This window comes from Mauremys reevesii, linkage group 11 (assembly GCF_016161935.1).
Source record: "Mauremys reevesii isolate NIE-2019 linkage group 11, ASM1616193v1, whole genome shotgun sequence".
Taxonomy (NCBI): Eukaryota; Metazoa; Chordata; order Testudines; family Geoemydidae; genus Mauremys; species Mauremys reevesii.
Genome location: NC_052633.1, coordinates 17,606,271 through 17,625,331, shown reverse-complemented (window position 1 = coordinate 17,625,331; position 19,061 = coordinate 17,606,271). Strand labels below are relative to the sequence as shown.

The following is a 19,061-nucleotide window of genomic DNA, read 5'->3' as shown; positions in this document are numbered from 1 at the left end:
TCTGCTGGAGAGCCCAGAGGTATCTGGTTACATTCTTGCTAGGTATATACTGATGTTTCTGGACTTTATATCTTCCTGGGACCATGCAAGGGTGGAGGTATATGTTGGCTCAGATCGATTGTGAGGAGGAAGCATTGGTGTAGCTACATCCCAAGGAGCAGTGTAGCTCTTTGCCTGTCTGGATGCCATTTTGGGGCCAAGCTGCAAGAAAGAACTGAGGTGCAAACTGGGGCAGGACTTTGGTTAATTTGTGATAGTCACACACTGATTCCACTTAGACTACTCCTGTGAGTGAGGCAAGCTGGATTCACGCCAACATATGAACTGGTTGCCAGTGTAACCTTACAATACTACAATACTAATGTCTGCAACCCCAAACCTGGCCTTCCGTGTTCTAAGGGCTAACACCAAAGCTGCTCACAAACTGGAGAAAACACAGAGTGGCAAGATACTGAGCAATAGACAGGGCTGGCAATAAGAAAAAAGAAAGAAGGAGGGTGAGTAGTAGAGACATTAAAGGCTTTATACTGAATTATAAAAACTCTCTTAACACCGGTAAAGCAAGGTCACTTTCTGTTAAGAAAGAATCTTTAATAAATTGCAACTCCATTTGTAAGTGATAGATGTTTTCTGGCTCACTTTGTTAAGCAATTTCAAGAAGAGTAGCTAAGCATGTATTCCCCCCTCTCTCTCCGCTCTCCCCCCCCCCATTGCCTAGGTAGGCAGAAGCACTTCACCTTTCACTACCTGCATCACAAAACACCCAATGATGTGTGTACAATGCTGAGAATAAACACAGCCCTGTGTTTGAGACTGTTTCGAGCCCAGTAACTCCCCTTCCTCCTTAAGCTGCTGTTGCAAGTAGTTGTTCCATTGATGTAGACTGCGGTCTGCATCCATGTAAAAAAACATACTTAATCCCTTGACCACGTTTTCTTGTAATGGGTGTTGACTGCTGGGCCAACCGTTTCCATCGCTGTCTTGTTGGGGATTGGAATAGGAATTCACTATGGTATTTGACAGCAGTTTCCTCTGTGCAGATATGACTTAGGAGTTCAGCTAACCAGTAAAATTGTGCCTTGTGTTGGGCTATGTTTACTTAACCAATGGAATTATAGTATTGCATATGAATGAAAACCAGCTGTCTTGTGATTGGCTGAGATAGTTCAGATGCCATCATGCCATTATGCTGCCCCACCCAACAATGAGCTGTTCCATAACCGTCTGGAAATGAAACTGTAAGTGCAGAAAAAATCCAAAGGCTTCTCCCCTTCTCCCCCCCCCCCCCCCCAACACACTGGAAAAGGAACCAAGTTTGGAAATTGTGTTTAAACTCAACATAAACAAAGTTCTAGCAAAACCAGATTTTAACATGGTTTGGCCAGTGACCCCACCATAACAGAACTACATTTAACAACGTACTTGAGCTTGGGCCAGTGTGTGGGCAGAACCTAAGTGTGAAAGAAAATGAGCAGTCTCCATTGCGGAAGTTAGCCTGGATTCTCAATTTAGTATGAGAATTCTTGGAATGAACATATTTGCTCTTTCACTTTTAAGGACTCAAGCATGAAGTCTAACTAGTAAAGAAAGCAAATGCTCTTATAGTGCATTCTGGCAGAAGTAATATCCTGGTGTGAATACTGTCCCACTTTGCAGATCTGTTTATGAGTACTGTAAAAACATAATGAGAATTTTGCCTGAGTAAGGACTGCAGGGTTTGGGCCAAGATTTTTAACAACAACAACAACAACAACAACAAAAATCTCTTATGTGTTTATATTAATTCCACATTTGGCAAAAATGATTTCTTGACCTCCTGCAGACTTATTTAGTTGGTTGTAAGATTTGATTTATTAAGGATTAGTTTCATGAGGAGAAAACTCCTCTTTAGATGCTTGGATGAGGCCAAATGTTTTAATGTAGAGAGGAGCAATTATTCCCCAGTGAATAACTCATTAGATGAATTTAGCCTTTTTTTTTTTCTATTTGCAAATTGTCTTTGAGCAGATTGCAAAATTCACGAGTTTTATTTGTTTTTTGAAATTATTCACTAATTCTTGGTCTACAGGATGTTATAGATCTTGTCATTTCATAATGTGTTGCTTGATTGCATAAGTCATGTATCTTTTCTTCTGGGTACTGATTGGTTGATTTATGTCACAGAGACAGCATGAACTCAAAATTCCTGCTGTGCTGTTGAGTTATATAAATGAGAGAACAGAAACGACGCGATTTGACTTACAGGGATGTAAACCAACCTATTCAGTACAAATGGCAAATTCTATAATCAAATGTACAACTTGAAATTCACTTTTGATGAATATTCAAGAATTCATGCTAATTAACTCGGGAGCACACAGATATTCACTGAATGTGAAAGGGCTGCAGAGGTGGTTAGGAAAAAAGTCTTTTGAAATCAAGCAGATATTCACTAGAAAAAAAATGTCTCCTCTGTTTGCTGAGCTCTGGTTGAAACAACCAGAGAAACAAAACCCTACCAAAACAAAGCATTGCTCTGCACATACAATTTTTCCCCTGAGGAGAGGATGAGAGAGAGAATAAACCACATGTGACAGATGTTAATCATGTTGCTTAATGCACTAATGGAAGCTGCTTAGATATCCCATGTGAGGCCAGATCCTCAGCTGGGGTAAATCAGTGTAGCTCCATACACCAGCTGAGGATCTAGCCCCATGCATGTTCTTCCTCTTTTTAAAGGAGGTTTTAAATGTGATTTGGTTTCTTTCATGCTGGCCAACCAAATTGTGTTTGTCACCAAATTATAGGCTGGCTAGTTACTGCTAACTCAGTGCCTGGCCAAGTATAGATAGCACTTTAGCTTCAGGCATTTTTCAGTTGGAGTCCAGCCTGATTAACTCCCTGAAAGGAGTGAGACCTGGCCTCTCCGGACTGCCGTCCTTTCTGAGCAGCACATTTAGTTCTGGGGTTGTTGCTTGATGATGTATGTGTGTCTTGCAGAACAGGAATGAGTCACATGAGAATCCTTCTGTGTCCAACAAGCTACTTCTTCTTTCAACTCTCAGTTTCCAAATAGAGGATCTTGTGACAAAGTGGAAAGTAAGAAGCCAGGCAGTTGTAACATTTCTGCGTTCTCCTGTCTCCCGGAGGAGAAGATGCATAGCATGTTGTTTTCACAGGTTGATGCTAAGCAAATAAACAGAAAGAAAGATAGGTAGTTTTCTGTAAATAATGGTAGTCTGGTCAGAGCCTAAACACAGAAAGGAGAGAGAAAGTGTGTAAAGATTGCATGATGCTCATGTAAAAACTATTTATCTGCCACACAGAGATACCAGTGCTACCCTGCCACTAGACATGCAGCAAGAGGAACTCCAAGGGGTTCAGTGGGAGTTTTAGATTCAGATGAGAATTTCACAGTGGGCTTTTATCTCTAATGGGCCAAACTAAAAGCAGAATTATTATTTATTTGTAGTGCCTAAGAGCCCTAGTCGTGGACCAGGCTGTGTACAAACACCGAACAGAGAGACAGTCGGTGCCCCCAAAAGCTTACAGCGTAAGTGTAAGACAAGAAAAACAGGTGGATACAGACAGACAGGGGAATGCAAAGAAACAATAAGATTATATTGGTCAGCATAATAGACAGAATGGGCTTAGCACACTGGTAAGGATCCAACACCATTAAGCTTTGGATGATTTGAAATCTGGCTGTAGATCTCAATTCTCAAAAACAACAAGGAGTCCGGTAGATAGTAGACTAACTATCTGGATACAAGAGTACTTGTGGCACCTTAGAGACTAACAAATTTATTTCAGCATAAGCTTTCGTGTTGTTAGTCTCTAAGGTGCCACAAGTATTCCTGTTCTTTTTGCGGATACAGACTAACACGGCTGCTACTCTGAAACATATCTGGATACAGCGGATACAGACTAACATGGCTACCACCCCGATCTGAATTCCGTGACTTGGGCTACTCTCTGATAGCCTTGAGGGTTTCATTTCTCTCTCTCTCTCTCGATATATATATATATATATATTTTGCATGGTATCTGCCCAAGTGCTGATCACAGCAAGGTTCTGTATGTGATTAATTAGACCTCGTTATCAGCAGTCACTTTTATGTCCTTCTCTCAGCAGTGTGTGCGCCTGATGATGATTATGTGAATTACAGAGTGCGGTTTCCAAACTTTGGCACCCACACTGAGTACCCAAATGCCTAATCTGGATTTACAAATGTCTAGTTAGGCATGTCAAATGGAATTTGGGCATCTATGTGCCAAACAGCACCAAAATACAGGCTGCAGGTGCTTAACTTATTAGGCCATGGCTACACTTGCAAATTTGCAGCGCTGCAGCAGGGTGTGAAAACACACCCTCTCCAGCACTGCAAATTGCGGCGCTGCAAAGCGCCAGTGTGGTCAAAGCCCCAGCGCTGGGAGCACGGCTCCCAGCGCTGTACGTTATTCCCCACAGGGAGGTGGAGTACGGACAGCGCTGGGAGAGCTCTCTCCCAGCGCTGGTGCTTTGACTACACTTAGCGCTTCAAAGTGCTGCCGCGGCAGCGCTGCCATGGCAGTGCTTTGAAGTGCAAGTGTAGCCATAGCCTTAGGCATAAATTTGCCATTAGTTCCCCAGTATTTGCATTTAGGGTTTCACCCAGTGCTTTAGGAGTAGCTGGTAGAGTAATGATAATAATACCCAGCCCTTATCTAGCACTTTTCATCTATAGTTCTCAAAGCGCTTTACAAAGATAAATATCATTATCCTGGATTTACAGATGGGGAAACTGAGGCACGAGGCCAGAGGCAGAGCCAGGAATAGAACCTAAATCCTAGAGCAGAACTCTGTTCACTAGGCCACACTGCCTCTATTTGTTATAATGTAACATTTGGTATGATATATATGTTGAACTAAATAGTTTCACGGCCATGTTATTTGAGCATTTACTGCTTGTCTAACTTTTGTACACCTACAGCCACATACTCTTTGATGGGAGTGTAATCAATCAACATATAAATAAATATATATATATTTCCTTCCAGTTACTTCAGTCACAGGTTAATTAGAGGTTCTATTTAATTTGATCAAAACCTAAAGAAATAAATAATCCGTGGCAAAAATAACCCAAATTCCACCCTTTATTCGGATCAATTTAAAGAGGTAGCAGATTATTCAATCAGTATCCTTGGGATATTCTGTTTAATTAATACAGGGAGGTAAACATTCTGAATGAAATCAAGGAAGGAGCACCAGGAAGTCCCTTCTGATGATAAAAGATGGCTACAATGAAAAGATGTGTTGTTCAGCCATTGTTATCCATGTTGTTACAGATGGCTTTCGACTACTAAATTTAGGGGGTCAAATCCTAAAATGGTGTAAACTGACATAGATTTGTTGATGTCAGTTGAGGATCTGCTTCCAGATATGGACCCGAATTGCTCAAGTTCTGAAGGTGTTTGGATCTGGAGTTTTATCTTGGGCCCATCTCTGCCCTGAGTTGGTGGTGCGTGTGTGTTTAACTAATCCTTAAATTGTTACATGAACTTCCTTTGAAGCCAGTAGGGGATGTGTGTAAAGACTTCAGGGTTAGGCACAAGATATGATACCTCCACCCCTACTTGATGGTCATATGGATAATGTGATAACCCACTTAAGTCAATCAAAGTGAGAGGTATGGAAAACTGTGTATAGAGAGTGTTAGAATGGAAACTCTTACCAAGTAGGCTAGAGGAATAAGCATGGGTCTGGGGGTTAAGAATGTTTTATTCCTGTCTTTGCCACTGCCCTCCTGTGTGCCCTGGGGCAAGTCATCTAGGGAGGGATTGTCAAACCCCTTGGGACTTATGCTCCTAAATCACTTAGGTGCATTTGAAAATCACATCTTTACCTCTCTGGCAAGTGTGAATAGGGATAATGATAGTAACGTACCTACTGTGCAGGAGTGCTTGGAGAGTGAATGATCATTTGGACAGAGAGCGATATCTGAGAGCTGAATATAAATAACAAATAATACAACTGACTAGAGAGAACAAGGGAAAGAATTGAGGGAAAGAAAACACACAAGCTAGTTATGGGATGGGAGGTAGGTCTAGGAGCAAAGTTTCAGTAGAGGGAAGTGTTTGTTATAATTAATATTATTATTTGTATTGTGAGTAGCACCTAGAGGCCTCAGCCCCATTGTGCCAGGGGCTGTACAGATTATAACAGAGAGATGACCCAGGCCCCAACGTTTAAGATGAAAGACAACAGATGGATACAGCAAACTGCTAGGAGACAAGGAAGCAGTGAGGCCATTATGAACAGTGGAATAAGCAGTGATCACAGCACACCAGCTGTCTAAGAAATGCCAAGTGTTTTGTAGGAATCGTGGGACAGTGCGCTTTTTAAGAAGAGATGTAAAGGAGAATAGTGACCTGGAAGATTTTTATAGGGTGCTTCTCCTTTGCATAAGTGGTAACATGGGAGACTGCATGATGACTGCTTGTCTGAAAATTTGGCAAATGGGCAATCAAAGGTGACATTGTGGGCAGAGGGGAGGTGAGAGTTTACATCTGTCTAGCGGATTAGAGATCCTAGGTAGGACAGGCATAAGCCATAACGGGCCAAAAGTTGAAGACAAGTAGCTTGTGCCTGCTGCAGTGGAAATGGAGAGATGCAAGCAAGGGGTGATATGGGCGAAGCAAGCAGCCAGGCCGATGCTTCTGTGAAGTATGTAGGCACGTATAGGGTGGGAAGAAGGATGCATTGTGTTTGTGCTGTACATTCTGTAACACAACCCTGTTTGTCATGTGTCTCTTCTGTCTCCCTTTTCACTCCCTTGGACAGATATGACTTTATCGAGATACGGGACGGAGACAGCGAGTCGGCAGACCTGCTGGGCAAACACTGTGGGAACATCGCTCCACCGACCATCATCTCCTCAGGCTCCTCTCTCTACATTAAGTTCACCTCGGACTACGCACGGCAAGGCGCTGGCTTCTCTTTGCGCTATGAGATCTACAAGACAGGTCAGTGTCAAAGGCAGACTTTGGACTGGCAGACCTACAGCACCTATCTTCCCAGCAGTTGACATGGGGATCATCACAGAGCAAATCCCATAAGCCACATTTTCAGTAGGGTTTTTAGCACATGCTCAGTACAAAGGGTATTATTTTTTGGCAAGTCTGTTTCATCACATTTCCAAGAAGGTAAAGATTTTAGTGGTGCGTTATAGTGCTTTTTGATTCGTATCTTGGCATGAAAAGCAGGTTTCCTCATTAAATTCTCTTGCATTCCAGAACTACAAACACTCTATCTTTTCTTCATGGCATGTAAGCGCTTGTTAAGTGAGAGCTAAGTGAAGATTGTCCCTCCTTTAGAACTGTGTAGAGCTCCTGTGGATATACAACTTAAGCACTGATCAATGACTCTGTTTTCTCTTTCTGGAAGGCAAGGGTTTTTGTAAGGGGTGGACTTCTCCTCGTTTAAAGGGGCTGCTGCCTGCAGTGTCAGCAAGGGAGTCAAACAGGCGGCTGTTGAGTTCAGTATAACAGGAAGGAACTATTCATAATTCTGTTTTATACAAAACTATTCTGGAAGAAAGTAAAAGCTGCTCAAAAGGCCTTTTTATATCAGCTCTGTCTAAATATTTGTCAGAACTGTGCATGAGAATAAGTAGTCTCAAGAAAATACGAAACTCTGTGTTTGTGTGTGCACACACGTGTGTGTGTGTGTGTGAGAGAGAGAGAGAGGAGAGATTGAGGGGTTGTATATACTTCCACTTATGTCGGTATAACTTTTGTCGCTCAGGGGTGTGAACAATGTCTTCCCCTCCGGCTCCGCCCCCCTGTGCGATGTAAGTTACACTGACCTAAGCACCAGTATGGACAGCGCTATGTCGGCAGGAGAGCTCCCATGGACGTAGCTACCACCTCTCATAGAGATGGCTTACGTCGACGGGAGAGCGCTCTCCCATAGGCATAAAGCGTCTTCACTAGATACACTACAGCGCTTCTAGTGTACAGTAGCTCTGAGAGAGAGCGAGCGTGAGAGAGCTTGTGTGCACATGAGGGGCATAAGTATGTTTTGTACAAGGATACCCGAAGCTATCTGTCATAGGACCAGGCCCTGTGCCCACATTCCATTGCTAGAGTACTGGAAGAAAACACACGACTGTCACATCATCAGCAGAATGTGAAACAAATACACGAATATACTGGAGAATCAAAAATAGGCGCAGCTTTGTTTGTTTCTTTTCCAGAATCTTAATACAAGCACATACGTATTTAGTGGTTTTGAGCACAGTTATATATTATTTAGAGACAGTTGCTTGTAAATACACAGAGACATACTCACATACAGACTCGGGTGCTGATGACCGGCTGACTGGGGATGTGAATATAAATGAAATAGGACTTCCTGACTTTAATTTAGAAGGGGGGGGGTGGATTAAAAAAATCTATCAGTGTATCTATCTATTCCTGGGGTGACTCGTTAAAATGGAGAATCGTTATGAGGTGGTGGCCATGTAAAGCCTCTGGCACATAGTTGAGTAGATTTTTTTCATCCAGTAGAGGGCAGTGGTGCACATACACACCAGCAGTTCATGACATTATTGTCTCACTTAATGGTTGAACGTTGATTAATCCTGAATTGGTTAGTTAACCCATCAGGACTGGCTGTTTTCGTGGGATTTTCTGAGGGAATAGTGGACGCTGAGGCAGGGATCAGGATGAGTCTTTGTGCAGGAAGGAAGATAATTGACTCAAACCAGGGCTGTCTTGCCTCTTCCTACCCATAACCCTTGGTCCTATCCCAGTCCCTCCTGTGTGCCTTGTCCCACTTGCCCTTGCTGCCAGTCCCAGGCCCTGACTTTTATGTCATGAAGCAGGCCTGGGAGTAGTCCAGTATGCAGCAGTGGCCAGGATGAGGCTGGGCTGACACAAAACCCGGCAGTGACGCTGTGCCGAGGCCGGCTGGCAGGGAGGTACAATGGGCAGGGAGTGAGAAGCACTCTGTCCACTGAGTACGAACCAGGAAGGGGCTAACGTCATGGGAAAAGACCATTGGAGGAAGAGGAAGCAAGGGCTGCATCAGAGAGGCAGAAGGAGTAGGAGGAAGGCAGGAGTGAGTTTTCTCATTTCCTGTCCCTCAGTTTGGATTCCCTAGACAAATATACTTCCCTTCAGGTAGACGGCCTCGGACTAGGGCTTCATCAAGTACAGGCCTCCTTGTTGGTACTGAGTGCTGTTAAAATGCTCACTGTCCTCTCTGAAGAGGGCTCTTGGCTTGAAACCACTAGACAAAATTCAAAACATAAGCAAGGTTTCAGTTCCTGGAGGGTGGGAGGCACTGAAGCCAGTTGTTTACCCAATCTCAGAGTGCACACAGCCCACCTAGAGAGATCAGTGTCCCCGGAAACCATATTTAGGTGTAGGAGGGTCTCTGGCCTCAGATCTGTGGGGTAAACAAATCCTGCCTTTTGTTTGTAGACAAATAGATAGGGTGGATGGATCAGAGCTGAGGTTCAGTCAGAACTGGTGCTTATCCAATGAAGTTCCACTGGCTTTAAAAGGCATCCAATTAAGATACTCCATGTCAGTGACACACACACACACACACACACACACACACACACAATTAAGAGAGGCACTTGGCATATAAACAGCTGCTTCCTAATGGTTAAGTCCCCTGGTTTTGTATTGGTCAGTTTTGCTGTCACACCCCAAAAGATGACATCCAGGTCACAATTTTCAAACATGCCTAATGAGTTTGAGCACCCAACTCAAGCAATACAGCTTAACAGAGCCTTGAATTTCAGAAAATGCTGAGCACACCTGTCCTCTGAAAACCAGGCCTCATTAAGGGTGTCTCAAGTTTGGACCCCAGGTACATCCCGGGTTAGTTCTTATTTCTTCTATTACCTGACAAGGTTTTCAAAGCTCCTTTTTATTATTAAAAATGGAAGAATAATAAATAGAGCACACTTTGAAAACCGTTCCAAGAAAAGAAAAACTACCCACTCCCCTTTATGCAGGAATTCATGTATATAGCTATGATATTGATGCTTCCAGGAAAGATTGCTCCAAACCAACACCCTCTCCCCAAATGCCACTATACTTTGGGAGAGATCAGATCTGAACTTTATGGCCCCAGCCCAGCCATCCCTGCCTCTGGGGCGTGACAGTGAGAGCAGTTGGACAGGCCTGTTTTTAAGGGTATGTCTACACTGCTCACGTTACAGCATGGCAGCGCGGCCACACTGTGACATGGGCAGTGCAGTCACGCTTTATCACCGGGGGAGAGCTCTCCTGGCGATTAAAAAATAACTATCCTGAACGAGGGGTGGTAGCTCCTGGTGATAAAGCACTGTCTATACTGGTGCTTTTCAGCACTAAAACTTTTGTCGCTCCTGGGTCTGTTTTTTCACACCCCTGACCGAGAAAGTTGCAGCGCTGTAAAGTGCCAGCGTAGACAAGCCCTGAGTGGTTTCCTTTTAGTTGTTTATGTGCTGAATTGTTCTCTCAGCCTGGTGAGTGGGAGCATTTAGCACATATTGCTGAAGTAAACATGATTTCCATTTATTATTTGCAGGTTACCTTTAAAGCCAGTCATTGTTTGCTGGTTACCGTCAAGCTATTGACAAAGATACTAACCGCTACAAGCGACCCAAATGAGGAAATCGTTGCTATCTAACAGTATCACAGTTACATTGCTGTACAGTCCCTAGAGGACATTTCCTGACAGTCAACATCTGGTTTATTGAATATTTCTGTGCTTTCCTCCTTGGCTGGGAGTGTGTATTAGTCTCTTCATAAATCTGGCTGCCTTTTTATTTGATCAGGAGTAAATACAGTCTTATTCTTGTTCATTGTGTTGTCTTGCGATTTGTGCTTGGCCTCTTCTATTTCCCTCTGCATTATCACACCAGAGAAGCTGGCCGCTCTCCTATAGTCAGTTAAGAAGTTCCTCTCAGTGTTACTCCACCTAGGGGTACTACGGTACCCAGTGGTCCAGCTGTTACCTCAAGTTGCTCTCCTAACTTGCGTAGGCTAGTGCAGATCTTAATAGCAAGGCTCCAGTTGGTCCCAAGAAGACTTGCACCAACTGGGTGAGTGGGAGCAGTGAGTTTATAGAGGAGAAGCACAGCATCCTTATCAAGCAAAAGTCAAAGCCTTAGTGAATGTTAACCCTCTGTTACAGTCATGGGGATAGAGGCCACTGTAACACTCTCTTTGCCCCTCTGATGGCCCACAGGCTGGAGATTTCCATTGTCAATTGTCCAGCCTCTAAAGAGCAGTGGTTTTAAAGCAGCCATGGTATGAATAGGACACAACCTCCTCTTCTCCCCCACCACCCTGGGGCACCTTGAGCAGGCTGTGATACGAGGGAGGCCAGCGTCGAGGTCAGCAATAAATAAGTGGTAACATTGTCTGCCCCTGTTGGCAATCAGAAAGTCTTCCTCAAGAATAGAAATAACTAACATTTCTGGTGCAGAGAGCTGAATAAGAGAGAAAGAGCGCTCTGTTCCTCATGTCAACAGAATCTCTCTCACACACACGCACGTGCGCCACACCAGTCCTCCGACCCCCGAAATCTTTCAGCAGCCACACTCTGGAGACATAGGCTGGACCATACGCTCTACAGCTAGGGTCCTAGTCTTTGGGTGAAGTTGCAGAGAGGTTGCTCTGCCAATTGCCACTCCAATGGAAAATAAAATACATAATAGCGATAATGAATCATTGATCATTTATACTTCACTAGCAATTGCCCACGTGAGGGTTTTGAAAGGCTTTACAAGCAGTACTGAAGTAAGCCTCACAACAACATTGTTTCTATGTAAACATTAGTATCCCTATTTTGCTGATAGGGAAACTGAGGCACAGAAAGGTTAAGTGACTTGCCCAGGGCCTTGCAGGAAGTCTGTGCCACAGTTGCGAAAATAACCCAGATCTCATGACTCTCAAAAGGAAATTTTACCTCAGATACTGCAGCAATGGGTGCTAGTGCTATGTTCTAAGATAGATAAACAGACACAAAATCAGTAGGTCAGGGAGATCTCTTTTTAAAAATTAGACAATTCCTCGGCCCTGCCAGATTCCATTCCTTTCTCCTTCCTCCCTAGGCCAGTCACCCTCCCTGATTGTGGGTCATGATTCCCTCAGTTAGTTCCCCAAATATAGCCCTAGAGAGCTAGGTCTTTAGTCTGGCCATATGTGTTTTACCCCTTATGCCCATTTCTCCCCCTGCCTCCCCACAATATGCTGGGGGAACCAATATATTATTTACACTAGCCCAATTGCAGTCTGCTGATCTGACCCTGAACATGGTGGGTCCAGATCCATTGTTAGTGATGGTGCGTCACAAGAATTGCTGCATCTTGGAGTCTTCATTTCACAGTGCCAGCTAAGAAGACCCCGTGCTCCAAGAGCCCATCCGTAGACTGTAGGAATGGGGTGAAAAAGATCAGCAAACTCTTTCTCATGCCTGACCCACCCATGCCGTTGCCTCAGAGCATAGACTCGTAGACTCTGTACTGCTGGCATGGTGACATTATAACACTGTGGTGCAACAGGTGTTGTTGCATTGCAGTGCAGCTTGGGCTCCCAACCTTTTGGGCTTTCCTATTCCCTTAATACCATTTTCAGAGTATTTGCAGCGGGATTAGCTATCGATTCTGAGTGAGGTTTTCAAAGCAGTCTAGGCACACGTCTACAGTGAACGTGAGATGTTCAGTCCAAAGCACGTTGGAATTATTTAACAAGCTCACCCTCTGTCTTTATGAAATGTACAAAGCTCTAGTGTCCCAAGAAGTTGCCAGCAAAAATCCTGACAACGCTCTGGATACAGAGTGAATATTGCCAAGTGCACAAGGAGGCGAGAGCTGTCAATGTCAGCCATGTTGCTGTTGTTAGTTATGTCCGCTCTTTCTACCCCTGCAGGCTCTGAAGACTGTTCTAGAAACTTCACCAGCTCCAACGGCACTATTGAGTCCCCAGGATTCCCTGATAAGTATCCCCACAACTTGGACTGCACTTTCACCATCATGGCCAAGCCAAAGATGGAAATCATCCTTCAGTTTATGACCTTTGACCTAGAGCACGACCCCTTGCAGGTCGGAGAGGGAGATTGCAAGTATGATTGGCTGGACATCTGGGATGGCATTTCTCAAGGTAAGCACTGGGGTGATGTATCACCAAGGCTTTTCTCTATGTCTGGCTATTCTCCCGTTAACCAGCTGTGATGATGAGTCTGGAAAATTCCATAGAGGGCATGACTTGTCGGTATTCTGCAGCACTAACAAATGCAAAATATTGTTGGCCTTTTCTCAGCTGTTAAATATGGTGATGATACAAATCCTATCTGTCCCTAATACTGGGTTTGTCCCCATGGAGTGTCAGCATAGACTTCATATTACTGATGAACCTACACCTTTAATTTTCTAATTGTATCATTGGATCATTTGAGTTAGAGATGAAAAAGATCTATTGATCACAGAGTCCATCTCCCTGCAAGTACAGAATAACGTCTGTCCCATAGAGGATGTATCAGATGTGTTATGTAGTACATGCATTAGAGATGCAGGTAGATGGACACACATGTGCACTAGAAATTCGGAGAGGTGAACAAACTGATACTACACTTGATCTACCTCTGTTCTTGTAAAAATATAAGTGATAGAAACTAAACAATCAAAAATGCCTTCATTTCACCCGGATTGGTTCTGCAGGGTTGATTATTACTCGCTGTCCACTAACAATGTATTCTTGCCAAGTAGTGCTGACTTGTCAGATTAGATAAAGACTAAAGAGTCCAACCAAAAGGCTGGAGCTACTTTGCTGCTCTTTTTTTTCCAGTTGGCCCTTTGATAGGCAGGTACTGTGGCACTAGGACACCTTCTGAGATCCGCTCAGCTACTGGTATTCTCTCGCTTACCTTCCATACTGATCTGGCAGTGGCTAAAGATGGCTTCTCTGCCCGCTACTACTTGGTCCAGCAGGAGATCCTGGAAAGTAAGTTGGAAATTTTACAGTCAGGCCTGTTTGTGGGACTCATGCAGTCATGTGGGATTTTTATTGAATTTCTGGGAGTGTTTCCATTATTCAGTGTGTCTGTGTATGCAAGCATTTGTATGAGTGAGCCAGGATGAGTGTTTTCAAGAGGTTGTTTTCCCAGACAGCCGTACAGAGAGAAATGAAACTATGTATATTTTAGCTTCTGCGTGGAAATTATAGTTACTGATTGTGACGGGTCGGACCCCCATTCTGGGACACCACCTGATGTACTGGGATTTCACCGAGCCTCCCTTGCTCAATCAGCCTGCATTCCCTCTCCCCTGCTTTGCTGAATTAGGCTCTCCGACCTCTTGCAGCACACACAGGTAGGGCCACACCCCACTGTAGACACAGACTGCAGTCAGCTCTGTGTGAGAGGATTCACCCAGCACTCACATGCACACCCCTTTTGGGAGATAAACCCAAAATAATACTGTCTTGTGTTGTATAGAAAAATCTGCACAGCGCAAGCTCATAAAAATCCACTCTCTTCTTCAATCTGAAGAGAGACGTGCACACTTCTTGCCCCCCCCAGTTAGAAATTGCATAAACTGGGTTTTATTATAAACAAGAAATAAGTTTATTAACTACCAAAAGTGGATTTTAAGTGAATATAAGCGACAACAGACAGAACATAGCAGATTACTAAGCAAATGAAACCAAACTCGCAAACTAAGCTAGTTTCACTAAAGAAATTGGTTACAAATAGTATTTCTCACCCTAGATATTGTTGCAGGCAGATTACAGAAAGTCTTGAAAGGCAGCTGCACTGGTCTCCCTCTTGAGACCTCAGGTATTACGGTATTACTCACAAGCTAGACGCCCTCCCAGCTTGGGCTCAACCCTTCTCCCCCCAGTTCAGTTCTTGCTTCCAGGTCTTTTTTCAGTGTCTCTTTGGGTGGGGAAGCAGAGGAGAACCATGTCACTCCCCTGCCTTATATAGCCCTTGTGTAAGGCGGGAACCCTTTGTCTTCTAGTGGAAAACTACTGGCATTCCAAAAGGGGAGGAGGGGTATCCAGGGCCAGGTGACTCGGACCCATGTCTCTGCAAGGCTGTGGCAGCCATTGCTCGTAGGCTGTCTCCAGCCTCCGCAGGAAGACTAAGCCCTTTCACGGTCCATTGTCTCTGCTAATGGCCCATTAGCCCCGTTTGGCTTTTCCATTGTTGTATCTCAAGGGCTGGTTGGGGGTGACACCCAAAGTAACACATTTGAAATACAAATACGTAGTTAATATTCCCAACTTCAGATACAGAAATGTTACAGGCATACACATGAGATAATCACATTCAGTAAATCATAACCTTTCCAATGATATTTCACATGAGCTATCTGGCATAAAGTGTATCTCAGTTATGTCATATTCATATCATAAACATATTTTCATAAAGAGTATGGAGTGAAACGTCACACTTGTGAATTGCGGTTTCCGTCTTAGTCCCACCTTTTCACTTGTTCATAATGTTCTCATATTCCTTTTGTACTGAAACTCTCCATGTCTGGTCTCAATCCAAACAATTTTTGGAAAATTTGGGCAAAATTGGTGCAGCCATATTATTGATAGGGTGGGAAAAAATACAGTTTTCCCAAAATACACTTTCCCAAATTGCCAATTGGAATTTTGCACTTGTCTAATTAAAAAATGCCTGAAGCTAGAAACATTTAAACTTAATCATGTTTTGTTAGCCCTTGTTAAGGAAGGGGAAAGTTTTTGGTTTGATAAAAATAAGTTCTGTTCTTTTAAAATTATGAATGTTTAAACTCAGCAAGTTAACACATGCATGTTAGAAATTGTCTTTTATTTTTCTTCGTGGCATCCTTCACCTAAGACCATGGTCAAAACCTTTCTGTACTGTGATTCCATGTTACAACAGAAAATAGTTTCAGGACACCCCTCTCAGAAGTTTCAAGCCTCCCCTTCCCCCCCCCAAAAAAAACAAGAAAGAAAGAAAGAAAGAAAGAAAGTAAGGGAGGGTGGCTGTTGTCCCCAAGTTGAGAACCGATGACCTAGAGCCATTTAAAATACTGGACATGCACAGTCAGGGTCTGCTGTGCTAAGGACATTTGCATTATGGCTGCCTCTGTGCAGTAGTCTTGCATTCAATATATCTCAGTTAGGAATGCCTCAGCTAGGGTTGCAGGAGTTAAGGATGCCTCAGTTAAGGGCACTTCAGTTTTTCATTTTTATCCCGTCCCCTTCCACTCCCCCCTTCTCCCCTGTTTTGTCCCCTTTTTATTCTCTTCTTTAAAAAACAAGGACATTAAATGTACACGCTAATGGTCAAGTTTGAAAAATCAAGGGGACTAAAGTCAGAAAATGAAATATGTTAGTGTCAAATCCTGCTCTCATTCACACTGGTGTAAATTGAGACTTTAATGGCACCGCTTAGAGCATAATTTGGCCCAGTTTTTAGTGCAGTGTTAACTCAGCCGTGTTCAACATATGGGACGTTAGTAGAGCTATAGCAGTTTACACCAGCTTAGGGTCTGGCCCATGTAGTACTTGCTACTGATGTTTTCTTTGTGGAATGTATCTTACTGTTTCTTAGGAAACATATGCCGTAAAATATGCAAGACATGACACATGGCTGAGTTAATGTGGATTTAAAAGCCTTAAAAGTGAGGAAATTCAAAAAGTTGAGTTCTAGATTTCTCAGTCTTAATGGTAGTGACCTTTTAAGCCAGTCTACCCTATGCAGCCACCTATGGATCCACACTTCCCCATAGGGCAAAACATACCCACACATAGACATCTTTCAAACCTGCACGCCATTCTTGATCGCTCATGTATGTTCCCATCTGTCTCTGGCATCTGTGGGATATGGCAGAGAGTGCATTTCTTGGTGCATTCCTTTCCTGTTTTCCCAGCTTTGGCTAGAATTCACCTCTTGGATTCAAGAGGTTATAAGTTACCAAGCAGCTTCACAATCAGGTGAGGGGGCTTGGCACATCTTGAAAAGAGATTGGGGGAGTCATAAACAGGGTACGGCGAGGGGGAGGGTTGTGGGTACGCAAAGGTGGAAGAACCCTATCACAGAGGGGAAAGGATTTGGACTGAGCCCCCGACGTGTATTAATTTAGAGAGGGTCTTGCAAACCTAATGCCAGTCCTGTACTTAATGCTGAATAGTTTTTTGCATTGGATGTGTGCACAGATATTTCTGTGTAAATCCGATCATTGTGACAGACATATGGGTTTGATCTAGGATGCTGGGGAGTAATTCATGGCTTACTTCCAGTTGGGAGTGAAAGATACAGAATTTGTAAACTTGTCTGTGTGTTTGTGTGTGCGCATCTGCTCCAGACTTCCAGTGCAACGTTCCTTTGGGGATGGAATCTGGCAGAATCTCCAATGAACAGATCAGTGCCTCCTCTACCTACTCGGATGGAAGATGGACCCCACAGCAGAGCCGGCTCAACAGTGATGACAACGGATGGACCCCCAACCTGGATTCCAACAAGGAGTTCCTCCAGGTTCGTACAGGTCCCCGTGACAGGAAGAGGAAATCATCGAGGATGAATATTATATCTTGATTTTATTAAGGCATTTGACACAGTCCCACATGGCAAACTAGGGAAATGTGGACTAAATGAAAATACCATAAGGTGGGCACAAGTGCTTGAAGAATTGTACTCAAAGAGTAATTATCAATGGTTCGCTCTCAAATTAGGAAGATGGGTTTCAGAGGGGTAGCTGTGTTAGTCTGTATCAGTAAAAACAACCAGGAGTCCTTGTGGCATCTTAGAGACTAACATTCATTTGGGCATAAGCTTTTGTGGGCTATAAGTGGGTTATAGCTCATGAAAACTGGGAGGATGTATCTACTTGGAGGATGTATCACAAGGGTCTGTCCTGCCTCCGGAACTAGTCAACATTTTCATTAATGACTTGGATCACGGAGTGGAGAGTACGCTTATAATATTTTCTGGGAGGTATAGCAAGCGTTTTGGAGGACAGGATTAGAATTTAAAACTACTTTGACAAATTGGAGAATCGGTCTGAAATCAACAAGGTGAAATTCAGTAAAAACAAGTGCAAAGTACTACACTTAGGAAGGCAAAATCAAATGCACAACTACAAAATGAGGAATAACTAGATAGGCAATGGTATTGCTTAAAAGGATCTGGGGTTAATAGTGGATCATAAATTGAATATGAGCCAACAATGTGATACAGTTGTGAAAAAGTCTAATATATTTCTGGGGTGTATTAACCGGAGTGACGTATGTAGAATATGGGAGGTAATTGTCCTGCTCCACTGCAGTATTGTGTCCAGTTCTGGGCTCCACACTTTAAGAAAGATGTGGACAAATTGGAGAGAGTCCAGAGGAGAGCAACAAAATGATAAAAGGTTTAGAAAACCTGACCTATGAGGAAAGATTTAAAAAAATGGATTTGTTTAGTCTTCAGAAAAGAAGACCGAGAGGGGACCTGATAAGAGCCTTCAAATATGTTAAGGGCTGCTATAAAGAGGATGGTGATCAATAGTTTTCCATGTCTGCAGAAGGTAGGACAAGAAGTAACCAGCTTAATCTGCAGTAAGAGAGATTTAGGTTAGATATTAAGAAAAACTTTTTACCTCTAAGGATAGTTAAGTACCGGAATAGGTTACCAAGGGAGGTTGTAGAATCTCCATCCTTGGAGGTTTTTAAGAACAGGTTAGACAAACATCTTGCTGGGATGGTCTGTGTTTACTTGGTTTTACCTGGCCCTGCTGCATCCTGGCGGGGCTGGACTAGATGACCTCTCAAGGTCCCTTCCAGCCCTACATGTCTATGATTCTATGATTAATGTGCTGTGGAGATGGGGAATTGGGGCTATACTACTGGGCTTAGCAACAGGTTTGTGTTGCCAGGCAGCTGCTGCAGTGTGCAGTATTGAACTGACCTCTAGATCACTTTTGTCAAAAGCGTGGTCTGCGAGAGGCCCAGCCAGCATTGTCCTCTGAGCAAGTGCTGAAAGGGCACGCTGGCACTGGCGGGCACTGCTGTGCGGGCCTGGTAGCCAGCACTGGCAGAGCGACGCTGTGAGAAAGCATCTCTGCTGGACGCAA

General features: G+C 43.7%; 1 protein-coding gene across 6 annotated transcripts in view; it reads left to right on the top strand.

Annotated features, from left to right (window-relative positions):
* The window catches only part of NRP2 (neuropilin 2), a 140,302-nt gene that overhangs the window by 34,365 nt on the left and 86,876 nt on the right, over nucleotides 1-19,061 (top strand). For 4 of the 6 annotated variants that reach the window (XM_039494121.1, XM_039494120.1, XM_039494123.1 and 1 more), the window contains exons 3-6: nucleotides 6,803-6,984; nucleotides 12,898-13,128; nucleotides 13,813-13,968; nucleotides 17,313-17,482. In XM_039494121.1, the coding sequence (XP_039350055.1) occupies nucleotides 6,803-6,984; nucleotides 12,898-13,128; nucleotides 13,813-13,968; nucleotides 17,313-17,482 (739 nt within the window). Of the gene's footprint in view, nucleotides 1-3,058; nucleotides 3,079-3,451; nucleotides 3,533-6,802; nucleotides 6,985-12,897; nucleotides 13,129-13,812; nucleotides 13,969-17,312; nucleotides 17,483-19,061 lie in introns of those variants that run through there. The other 2 variants (XM_039494126.1, XM_039494125.1) reach the window with 2 other exon arrangements.